This window comes from Liolophura sinensis, chromosome 4 (assembly GCF_032854445.1).
Source record: "Liolophura sinensis isolate JHLJ2023 chromosome 4, CUHK_Ljap_v2, whole genome shotgun sequence".
In the NCBI taxonomy this organism is placed as follows: domain Eukaryota; kingdom Metazoa; phylum Mollusca; class Polyplacophora; order Chitonida; family Chitonidae; genus Liolophura; species Liolophura sinensis.
This window is the reverse complement of record NC_088298.1, coordinates 12,810,949-12,824,222: the sequence shown is the minus strand read 5'-3', so window position 1 is coordinate 12,824,222 and position 13,274 is coordinate 12,810,949. Positions and strand designations below refer to the sequence as shown.

General features: G+C 38.5%; 1 protein-coding gene across 1 annotated transcript in view; it reads right to left on the bottom strand.

Annotated features, from left to right (window-relative positions):
- LOC135464426 (vacuolar protein sorting-associated protein 8 homolog) overlaps window positions 1-13,274 on the bottom strand; it is a 58,854-nt gene that overhangs the window by 20,785 nt on the left and 24,795 nt on the right. Inside the window, exons 15-20 of the mRNA XM_064741853.1 lie at window positions 9,438-9,521; window positions 9,024-9,110; window positions 8,050-8,160; window positions 6,312-6,449; window positions 3,111-3,203; window positions 53-99 (exon numbers count right to left, since the gene is read on the bottom strand). Coding sequence (XP_064597923.1) covers window positions 53-99; window positions 3,111-3,203; window positions 6,312-6,449; window positions 8,050-8,160; window positions 9,024-9,110; window positions 9,438-9,521 — 560 coding nt within the window. The remainder of the gene's footprint in view (window positions 1-52; window positions 100-3,110; window positions 3,204-6,311; window positions 6,450-8,049; window positions 8,161-9,023; window positions 9,111-9,437; window positions 9,522-13,274) is intronic.

Here is a 13,274-nt window from a genome sequence, read left to right as displayed (position 1 = left end):
AATATATTGTTGATGACGCAGTTCCCAAAGTGTTACACAGAGTCATACTTACGTCCTTCCTAAATGTAAACAGTAGTCAACACACACTGGCACCACGGTCTGGGGAGAAAAAAGATGTCAAAGATGAGCCAGTGACAACACGACTCTCATTTAGGCTCCGCATATAAAGTTAGGTGGTACAGCATTGAATCGTACAATGTCCATGTGCCGGTATGGACTTTCCACATCACTGCATGCTCATTAACGTAGTAAGCACTATTTATTTTCTATGTGATTGTTGCAGAAACACTGAGTAAACCATGAGTTTACTGACCAACTTACCCACATGTGACATACGTGACATACGTGACATGCGTGACATACGTGACATGCGTGTATGCCCATATACATATATATTATCCCATATATTGGTGGAAGGGTAATGGTCTTCAACACAAATGGCCACGCTAGCAGCATTGGCCAATTTTTTGTCACAAAGGCACAACAAGCAGAGAGGAGAGCCGGAAAATCAACACATTTCCAGGCAAAGACCGTTTTTAAAACTCTTTTTTTGTCCTAGCAATTGAAAACAGGCAAGCATTCCAGTGAACCACTAGAACATTGCCTGCTCCCTGATAAAGCACTGTTCATAACCTAATGTCTGTTATTATACACAGGCCTTCTCAGTTTTCCAGTTGTATAGTGACTTTCTTTAATGAATAATTTAATGAACATGTCGACTGCATTTAATTCAAGTTCAAAATACAGGTAGAATGATAAACACCGTTAGGCTTGACAGTCTCAATCAACAGAAGTATACGTACTGTTATAATGTAATCAATCTGACTATACAGCTTGCGACATACTACTTGTAAGATCACCACTTGTACAGGCCAAGCCTACATGTAATATGATGGCCGTTGTTTGTTCAGAAAGGGATGAAAGTTGCATTTTGTGGTTGAAATAAACCAGTGATTAAACAATACACATGTGTAAGATTTCTGCTAGATATAATTTGCATCAGATAACATTGTTCCTTTCATATTTTAACTGTGTTTGTTTATTTACTTATCTGATTGGTGTTTTACGCCGTACTCAAGAATATTTCACTTATACGACTGCGGCCAGCATTATGGTGGGTGGAAACCAGGCAGAGCCTCAGGAGAAACCATGACCCTCCGCAGGTTGCTGGCAGGCCTTCCCACGTACGGTCGGAGAGGAAGCCAGCATGAGCTGGACTGAAGTGCATCCCTTACCACAATGCATCAAGTGTACAGTGTACCATACACTGTAATCAGTGATCATCCTAAAGTGCCACAGTAAATGTAAAAAATATATTATTCCTACTATGGGTGTGTTATGACAGTTTTACAATAAGTAAGGTGGACAGGGCTATTATTTTAAGCCAAATGCACACACAATGTAGCTGGAGACTGAATTTTTTTTTTTTTTTGAAGTCCACTTAAATGATGTGACATCTTTGCCACAAAAAAACTGTCCCCAAAACATCATATATGTACATTTCTTTAGAATGTTTGCTGAACTTTAAAGTATTTCAAGACGGATACAATATAATTGTCTTCCTGAGCCTCATCTATCAGAAGTGATGTTTTTGTCACTTTACATTCAAACTCAGAAGTTTAAGAACTCTATTTGTCTAAAAAACATTTTGAAAATTGTTATTTTCTATGAAATCATCTCTGAAGAACACATACCTTATGATCATTGTAGTAGGTATTGCACTGACAATACAGTTACCTAAATAACTGTGTCTGCCATGCGCACATCATGTGAGCATCTTGCGACATGTGCGCATTGTGTGTACAAGATGCCTGCAATAGTCAGCTCTGCCATAGTCATGCACCACAGGGCATGATTGGGTTTAGCACGTTAGCACAATGCACTGACTCAGGAGCCTCTCACCAATGCAGTCGCTGTGAGTTCAAGTCCAGCTCATGCTGGCTTCCTCTCCGGCCTTACATGGGAAGGTCCTTCAGCAACCTACGGATGGTCGTGGGTTTCCCCCCGGGTTCAGCCTGGTTTCCACCCACCATAATGCTGGCCACCGTCCTATAAGTGAAATATTCTTGAGTGCGGCGTAAAACACCAATCAAATAAATAATTCAGGGCATGATGACATATATGTTCATTCTGGGAACAATCACAAATTCCCACGCTTTTCTAAAGAATCACATGAGATGTGTTAAGTACAATGTAACAAATAATCTATGCCTTTGTTACTTATAACAGACACAGCAATTCTTAATCTTATGAACGAAACTTTGTCGATGTAATTAGTAAAAAAAATATGAATGAAGATTCACCGTACAGACAACTGAAAACTATGTGTAAAAATCTTCCACTTAATTTTTCAGATTCTTTAAAGAATGTTGAAAGGCATTTCTAATACTTGAATACTATAGTGGGCTTTATGAGCCACACTGACAGAATCTAGGAACTCTGAAGGAATATTTGGGAACATTATTATTTATTATGATTTCAGTAAAAAGAGTTATTTCAACATTCAACACTGATAGTTTGTTCCAATAAGCCCACCTTAGAATTCAAATGTTTCAAACGCCTTTAACTCTTCTCACAAACATGTAAAAACAATAAATGAAAGTAAATTTATGCATAGTTTTAAGTGGTCTAATTAGTGATGCCTACTTCAATTTTCAGAGGTCTTTTCCTTTAATCTGCCAGACAGAATACTGCACCAACCAGTTAAAAAACTTGATATTTGTAGACAATGCCATTTTGACCATTAATGCAGCTCTTAGAAATTAATCAGAAAACTGTTTTGAACAGTGTGACATGCGTAGGTACCAACCTACTTTTGAAAGGGAAACACACACACTTGTTACATGAACATATGGTCAATCTTCCTGTGACAATGACATCACAACTGCTATCACCGAGGACGCAAGCAATTTGTATGCACAAAGGGGAAACTAACATGACACGTTTGGTCTTTGATTTTTTTTTCAGGAATGCACAAATTTCTACAGCTCTTAGGACAATGAATGGCCGTGAAAGTCTCCAGGAGCTAACTCCTTTAAGTTCATATCATTTTCCAGGAATAACAGGAGTTTTTCATGGAGTGTAAGAAGCCAGTAATGTTGCAGCCTTACCTGGTAATATTCTTCAAGTTCCTCAACCTTCCCCTGATCAGGACAAAACTGTGTCATAGACAAGTCTACAAACTCAAATAGCAGGTCCAGCATCTGCACAGAGAACATCGGTGTCAAATACAATTAGATCTAGTACTGAAGAGTGCACCTGGAGGAGACACCTGATTGCAACAACATAAGTACATAAACATTCACCTTAACAAGGATTCTAACAAAAAAGGGAGACAAAGAATTTTTGTAACTTATTTCTAATTAACACACATGTATGGTATCAACAATGGATTCATTTATTTGATTAATATTTTATGCAGTATTTAAGAATATTTCACTTATATGAGGACGGCCAGCATTATGATGGGAGGAAACCGGGCAGAGCCCAGGGAATCATCCGCAGGCATCAACGATGGAGCATCCCCTCATGTTAACCTGAACTGAACACATGCAGAACTTTTTCAAGGTATCAACCTATTATGACGTTTTCCATTGATTCCAATACACATAGGAGGATAAGTCGTAAAGTTTTACGTAATTTATGGCAATCATTATGCATGCAGTGCATCCAAAATTGTGCTCTAATAGTATACACAACCTGAGTTCAATACATACGTGTATATGCACACCTTTTCAGATACCACCGTTAACATTTACCTTAACACTGCATTAACTGTTACAGGATGCCACGCTCAAGGGATGACATCTTGGCATAATATACATTCTGTTCATTCAGACTGCCCACTGATTTCTGGGTTTTCAGACTGCTGTCAGAATTTGGTTTTGCAGTATCATAAGGTGGAAAGTATTCAGTACTGATTGGTGGAGCATGTATTATTAATTATTTTGGGATTCCAAAGATTGTGTATAATAAATATGGGAAATACTTTTTTCCATAACCCAGAGTTCTATGTGTACCTCATTGCAAAATGTGTTTTTCATCTCTATTTTATGTCCGAGTATGGTACCTACAGGTAAATATAATGACTTGCTCAAGCGGATCAAATTTTAACTTCGTTTGACCTGACATGCCCTTTAAGTATGGAAGGGACTGTCACTTTAAACTTTTCAGGCATGACAGACATAAACTTATGACATGATCACCTGTCCTTTCTATATCATCTACAAATAATAAGACTCAGACTCTGAGAATAAAGTTTAAGCTTAACAGCTTCTGGAAATACTGTATTTACTCTTAAATTGTCCGCCCAAAAAGTGCATCATCAGAAGCAAAATAAAGACCACATAATATTACTTCTGGAACTGAATATTACTTCTGTCACTGAATATTACATCTGTCACTGAATATTACTTCTGTCACTGAACATTACTTCTGTCACTGAATATTACTTCTGTCACTGAACATTACTTCTGTCACTGAATATTACTTCTGTCACTGAACATTACTTCTGTCACTGAACATTACTTCTGGTACTGAATATTACTTCTGGTACTGAATATTACTTCTGGCACTGAATATTACTTCTGGCACTGAACATTACTTCTGTCACTGAATATTACTTCTGGCACTGAACATTACTTCTGGCACTGAACATTACTTCTGGTACTGAATATTACTTCTGTCACTGAACATTACTTCTGTCACTGAACATTACTTCTGGTACTGAATATTACTTCTGTCACTGAATATTACATCTGTCACTGAATATTACTTCTGTCACTGAACATTACTTCTGTCACTGAATATTACTTCTGTCACTGAACATTACTTCTGTCACTGAATATTACTTTTGGCACTGAACATTACTTCTGTCACTGAACATTACTTCTGGTACTGAATATTACTTCTGGCACAGAATATTACTTCTGGCACAGAATATTACATCTGTCTCAGAATATTACTTCTGGCACTGAACATTACTTCTGTCACTGAATATTACTTCTGGCACTGAACATTACTTCTCTCACTGAATATTACTTCTGGCACAGAATATTACTTCTGGTACTGAATATTACTTCTGGCACAGAATATTACTTCTGGCACAGAATATTACATCTGGCTCAGAATATTACTTCTGGTACTGAATATTACTTCTGGCACTGAACATTACTTCTGTCACTGAATATTACTTCTGGCACTGAACATTACTTCTGTCACTGAATATTACTTCTGGCACTGAACATTACTTCTGGCACTGAACATTACTTCTGGTACTGAATATTACTTCTGGCACTGAATATTACTTCTGGTACTAAATATTACTTCTGGCACTGAACATTACTTCTGTCACTGAACATTACTTCTGGCACTGAACATTACTTCTGTCACTGAATATTACTTCTGGCACTGAACATTACTTCTGGCACTGAACATTACTTCTGGTACTGAATATTACTTCTGGCACTGAACATTACTTCTGTCACTGAATATTACTTCTGGCACTGAACATTACTTCTGTCACTGAATATTACTTCTGGCACTGAACATTACTTCTGGCACTGAACATTACTTCTGGTACTGAATATTACTTCTGGCACTGAACATTACTTCTGGCACTGAACATTACTTCTGTCACTGAACATTACTTCTGTCACTGAATATTACTTCTGGCACAGAATATTACTTCTGGCACAGAATATTACTTCTGGCACAGAATATTACTTCTGGTACTGAATATTACTTCTGGCACAGAATATTACTTCTGGCACAGAATATTACATCTGGCTCAGAATATTACTTCTGGTACTGAATATTACTTCTTAATTGAATAATACTTCTCGTACAGGCCTCCATGGCTCAGTTGGTTAGAGCGCTATCGCAGCGTAATAACCCAGGAGTCTCTCACCAATGCAGTCGCTGTGAGTTCAAGCCCAGCTCATGCTGTCTTCCTCTCCAGCCGTACGTGGGAAGGTCTGGCAGCAACCTGCGGATAGTCATGGGTTTCCCCCGGGCTCTGCCCGGTTTCCACCCACCATAATGCTGGCCGCCGTCGTATAAGTGAAATATTCTTCAGTACGGCGTAAAACACCAATCAAATAAATAAATACATGTAAATAAATCGTACAGAAACTGAGATTGGCAGTAGGATATCACGCCAGCTTCCACAGAAACCTCAAAACACCATTCTATGGCAAACTGAATTCACAGAATCAACCTTTTACACTTGTATTCACACAAGAATTCACACAAATTCCCATAATAATAAACTTTACATTGGTACACAGTGTGCCTATTACAGGCTTTCTCACCAACTCTGCAATTGTTTCCCTTTTCTTCTGTGGTGAGCCTGACAGTCCAAGAACCGCTTTTGCTCGACCCTCATAAAACGACAGCGCTAAGGCCAGGGCATCCCGATAGCGATTCTGCTTCACCAAGACATCGATCCGCTGAGGATATAGGAAAGGCAGCATTATGGGAAACCTTCCACTGTTATACACATGATGATCAAACATCAGAAAATGTAATCCCCTATGATCGAGCCACCGTTGACCTTGTGACGTCATGACAGTACATACACCTTGCAGGTATGTCGGGCTTTTCTTTGTGAACAACACAGACCACAAGGGACAATCGCTGTCTGATACATAAGGCTACAGGGCAGCCCTCTAGCTCAGTTGACAACTCACCTAAAGGCAGTTGTATGTGTGGGACACGCCGCTGCATGTTGTAATTTAAATCCTGTGAGGGGAAACTAGACAAGCCTTACAGACACGAGGTGTGAGGAATAGACGAGGTGTACACCCCATCTATTTTATCTGAGGTGCACTGTACCTCAAGTATCTCAAATGTACCTCAAGAACCTTTTAAAAAAAATCAATACTTAGACATAGTACCTCAGGTACACCTTAGAAACTTTGAAAGTTAAAAAATGTCAATGATGTACCTCAGGTACATCTTAGAACCTCTGAGTTTTTGATTATAATTTGGTGGTCAGGTACCACAGGCACATCTCTGCCTGAGATCAGGTTTACATTTTACTTCAGAAAAAATGGTGAGTACAAAATTACAAATTATGCACATTTGTAGTCAAGATTTTAGAGATAAAACAACATTGGTTGGACTGGCCAATTTCAGTACTTCATAAAAAGTCTACAAAGAATAATACTCTCACAATATACCTACATAAACAGCATCGGACTTTCATTGTGCTAATTAAGAGGGGTAACTATAGTTAAGTCATACATGTAATATAGCTTCTGGAAAAGCATGGGTAATACATGGATCTGTCCCTGCTTTTCAATACATGATCCAAGCAAGTCTTCCCAGTATGGCGTCCCCCGACCAGGGCTCTGCAGCCAACAAGGTAGGCAGACTGGCAAACTTTTACAAAGACAAACTTTTATACAGTGTTTGAAGATGTCAAATTTAATGAGCACATTTTAATTTGTGTTATGAGCAATGTTTCTGTGATGGTACCGACACTTTTTATACTGTTAAAACCCATATGATGCGACATCTTCAGCTTCTGCGTTTTCCTACGGATACATGACTAATCCTCCAGCAGAGACTGACATGTTCATACAATTCCAAACCCATGCCTGGCCATTAGTTGTTATCAAACATGGATCCGACAACTAGCTGCTGCTAGGCAGATAAGAACTGACATCTCTGTTGAGAATGCCATTATAAATCGACCCTAGACCAATGAGGGAATGTTTTTATTTCTGCTAGCCAATCAAAGCATGCTTAACATGACCCACTAAGAAACTGTTTCCGGCTGACAGTGGATGACAACACAGAGCCTACCACACAGCACTTCCATTTTCAAAATGATAACAATTTCCAAGCGAAAAGCATAGACACGCGGGGGACATTTTGATGGCAATAAAGGATGGTCTATTCACGATATGGCCAAACAATTACTTGGTCGCCTAAAACTTTTTGTGTGTATTTGGACGCAAATGAAAACACCCGCTTGCCTTTCATGGAAAGAACTGCCCCTTCAAGGTGTAAACATAATATACGGAAAAGTAATGACAAGGATACCTCTCTCCAGGTCCTTAGTGACATGACATGTACAGTTTTAGTGCCCAGTAGAAACAGCTGTCCCGAGTAGCTGACGACTGACTGATAACATGCTTGGCCTCCTGCATACGCCTGGGGGAACAAAAACATCACAATATCATGTACATGTACATTTATTTATCACAGAGCATTAATAATGAGATCATGGCATGTCCAGTTAAAACAGCTGACCAGAGTAGCTGAGGACGACTGTTAACATGACAGGCCTCCTGCTTACATGCATCCCTCGCAGAACAAAAAACTAGGGTGTGTTCAAATGTATACATTTAACTCAAGAATATTTCACTTATACGACAATAGCGAGCAGTACAATGGGAGGAAACCAGGTAGAGCATGGGAAAACCCACGACCATCCACAGGTTGCTTATAGAGCTATATACACAAATGTTTTCATGCAGTATTTAAGTTGATTTATTTATCTATTTGATTGGTGTTTTATGGTGTACTCAAGAATATTTCACTTCTACGACGGCAGCCAGCATTATGGTGGGAGGAAATCGGGCAGAGCCCGGGGGAAACCCACGACCATTCACAGGCTGTTGACAGACCTTCACACATATGGCCGGAGAGGAAGTCAGCAAGAGCTGGACATGAACTCACAGCAACCGCATTGGTGAGAGACTCCTAGGTCATTATGCTGCGCTATAACCGACCGAGCCATGGAGGCCCCTATTTAAGTTGAACAGATCAGGAAATTAAGATGTGTTCAAATGTAAAACTGTACAACCTGTGGACAGTTCAGCAAAATAGAATGCATTCAAATGTACAGTACAACAGTTGAAATGGATCAGAAAAATAGAGATTGTCTGACAGTATAGCTGGACAGGATAAGACCAGAATTCACGATATATCCAGTAACAAGACACATTTTCAGCAGCACGATTATGAAGTACTAAAGTCCTTAACACTATTCAGACACAAACAGATGTACTTACCAAAGCTTGGCTAACATTGCCTCCTGTTGCTAAAGACTTGAAGTGACTGGAACCATACACCAGCTGAACATCAGAGATGTCAATCACCTGAGAGGAACAAATAAAAACAAACTAAGCCTCTCCTTGCCTCATTTGATTAAAACATTAAAAGTCACGTATGATAACAAAAAGAAATCCTTCAGCCAGTTACAGAGTTATACATCTCCAGAACCTGAAGACTGCAATAGGTTTCAAAAACGATTCGATCATTAATTTTCTCCGACAAATCACTATTTTCTACCTTTAATCCCTCCTACGGACCATGTGCATGTAATCATACATGTATAACGATATAGGCATACACAGTTTACAATATTTACACATATCATTTATGATATTATCTGAACAGGCCATAGCTAACAGCTGACCTCTTACCTCTAGTTCTTCTTCTGACCTCACATCAATCACATGAAGTTTCTCAGCTGTGTCCAGGCACACCAGTGTCCGTGGGTTCATCCACTGATACAAACAGCAAATACATAACTCATCCCCGTTCACAAAACATAAATACCTAACTCATTCCCTTTCACAAAACATAAATACTTAACTCATCCCCTTTCACAAAACATAAATACATAACTCATCCCCTTGTACAAAACACTAACGCAGAACTCATGGGTTCGTCCACTCTTACAAACAACAGACACAGAATGCCTGGAATCATCCACTGTTATAAAACAGCAAACGAAGAATTCATACATTCATCCATAGCAAAAGAAGAATTCATACATTCATCCACTGTTACAAACAGGAAACAAAGAATTCATACATTCACCCACTGTTACAAATAGCAAACGAAGAATTCATACATTCATCCACTGTTACAAATAGCAAATGAAGAATTCATACATTCATCCACTGTTACAAATAGCAAATGAAGAATTCATACATTCATCCACTGTTACAAATAGCAAATGAAGAATTCATACATTCACCCACTGTTACAAATAGCAAACGAAGAATTCATACATTCATCCACTGTTACAAATAGCAAACGAAGAATTCATACATTCATCCACTGTTACAAATAGCAAATGAAGAATTCATACATTCATCCACTGTTACAAATAGCAAATGAAGAATTCATACATTCATCCACTGTTACAAACTCTGTACTAATTATTGGTAACATGAACAGCTTGTCTATATGTACATGTCTGTGGGGGCTCAGTTGGTTAGCGCGATTGCACACCATAATGACCCAGGAGCGTCTCACCAAAACGGCTGCTGTAAGTCCAGCTCATGCTGGCTTCCTCTCCAGATGTACGTAGGAAGGTCTGTCAGCAACCTGCTAATGGTCGTGAGTTTCGTCCGGGCTCTGCCCCGTTTCCTTCCATTGTAATGCTGGCTGCCGACGTAGAAGTCAAATATTCTTGAGTATGGCGTAAAACACCAATCAAATAAATAACTAAATACATGTATGTGTATGTATGCTTGGGTTTTTATATTGTCATTAACAATTTCTCAGTCCTATGAGGATGAGGAGTCATTAGAGTATTAGTGCATACATGAACACATGGGTCTCCTTGTAGCAGTGCCAGTCCATGCCGCCAAAGTGCGGCCGCCACTGAAGTATCTAAACATGAATACTTTTTCATAGGTTTTCAACCTGATATGTCATCACCAACACTGATAGCTGACCCAACCAAATGATCAGCAACAGCTAGAGTAACACAACGGAGAACGCACAGTAAATAATATTTACATGAAAATGTAAACCTACAAGTTAAGAAGTCTCTGCCATTAGGGAACCTTTCCATGTACATGCTTATGTGTACAGTATGTTTCTTTACATTAATATCCATGTTGACAAAGTTTTCCCAGAAAATAAAATGCAACGAAAAGCACAATGCAACAATACAAGAGATGAAATAAAAAGACCATTGCATAAATAGTAATAGTAAGTTTAAGTATGTCTAATAATTCATCTAATTTATATGGAAAAATTAACTTAAAATATTTAGAACTTCAGACATTAAATTAAGAATGTAACTGAAAGGCTGTGACATAAGCTGGGTTTGATCCAGGGTCTTGCTACTTCGAGACACACACTCTAACCAATTAGACCACTGAAGCTAAAAGAATGTAGTTTGTATACACAATAGTGTACTGAATCAAGACTATCAGCTTAAACCCAGATACATTGTACATGTATTTCATACATGTGAAGTTAATCAGTAACTTGCAAAAACATTTTGGTTTGATCAACTCCTCACTGTCATCGTCAGTTGATTACTGATTACAGTTGTTATACAAAAATGAAACAAATTATACACCCAGATATAGGTAATCTTCCAACTGATCCCACTGCATGGAAAATTAAGGCCTGCAATCTGCAGATGGTCGTGAGTTTCCCCGTTACATGCACATATCATATAACATATTGTACGTTGTAGTTAGACTGCAGTGTAAGCATGAACAAACGATGCTACACACAATCAACAATCCTTACACTAGCCCTATATCCAAGAATTGCCTGGACCAATGCTAAAGTACAGAAATCGTAGGGTTATTTATTTATTTATTGGTTTTGATTGGTGTTTTACACCGTACTCAAGAATATTTCACTCATACGACGACGGCCAGCATTATGGTGGGTGGAAACCGGGCAGAGCACGGGGAAACACACGACCATCCGCAGGTTGCTGAAGGACCTTCCCACGTACGGCCGGAGAGGAAGCCAGCATGAGCTGGACTTGAACTCACAGTGACTGCATTGGTGAGAGGCCCCTGGGTCATTACGCTGCGCTAGCGCTCTAACCAACTGAGCCACGGAGGACCCCCAGAGATCGTAGGGATTGATACACATATTAAATTTGTCATGTATATTATTGTATTTGCGTTTCTTGTCATTCACCCTATTAAGATGTAGGTCAAGACAGTTGTTTTTCTTCCATATGGCTTTCACACACATAATTAGCGGACAAAAAAAATAGCAGCATCTACGCAGAAAATGTACAAGGTTGAGAAGCAATTGTAACAGTTATTTGTATTATTAATCACTATTGGTCGTGTATCAGTATGCTGTCCCAAGAACATAGAGAATTACACTACAGTTGATTTCAATGTCATGACAACAAAATAATGTTTGAGAAATGTAAACACTGCACCTGTTTATACAAATGCTGACAACAAAGAAACAAAAAAATCAACTGAACATGACCTTACACACACACACCCTCTTGCCACCATGATAGTATGAAGTGATATAAACATCTACCCATATTATCCCAGGGATTTAGATGCTGATTAGAATCAGTCAGAAATCACAGCTAACACGCACTTTGCTACCTCAATATCAACACCAAATTTTATCACCATAAACAGCTTAATAATTTGCATCACATTGAAATAATATTTACATGAAAATGTAAACCTACAAGTTAAGAAGTCTCTGCCATTAGGGAACCTTTCCATGTACATGCTTATGTGTACAGTATGTTTCTTTACATTAATATCCATGTTGACAAAGTTTTCCCAGAAAATAAAATGCAACGAAAAGCACAATGCAACAATACAAGAGATGAAATAAAAAGACCATTGCATAAATAGTAATAGTAAGTTTAAGTATGTCTAATAATTCATCTAATTTATATGGAAAAATTAACTTAAAATATTCAGAACTTCAGACATTAAATTGAGGATATGAGCTTCTTACTCAAAGCCCTAATTCATACGAATTCTCCTCACCAGATGAAGAGCAGAATAATTCAAAATGACAAGAGATCTTGCATTTCAATACTTAGACCACACACTTAGGATTCATACAAATTCTTCCCACCCTATCAAAACTTTTCTGTTTTATATGTGGAATTCAGCAGCTTTATGAAAGGCATATTCAGTGTCATTCTATCCATAAATGTTAAGTAGTATCATCGAACAACTTCTTATAATAATTTTATTTTTTAATTTAGCATATAGATGCGACCTATTATGGCATCAAGACAGCTAAAATCACTACTTTAAATTTATTACATCTCAAATCATGTGTAGATTGAGGCATTCTGATTTGATACCCATAGTTAATGTGCTGTATTTATTTATTTGATTAGTGTTTTACGCCGTACTGAAGAATATTTCACTTATATGACGGCGGTCAGCATTATTTTGGGTGGAAACCAGGCACAGTCCGAGGGGAAACCCACGACCATCCGCAGGTTGCTGACAGACCTTCCCACGTGTGGCCGGAGAGGAAGCCAGCATGAGCTGGAC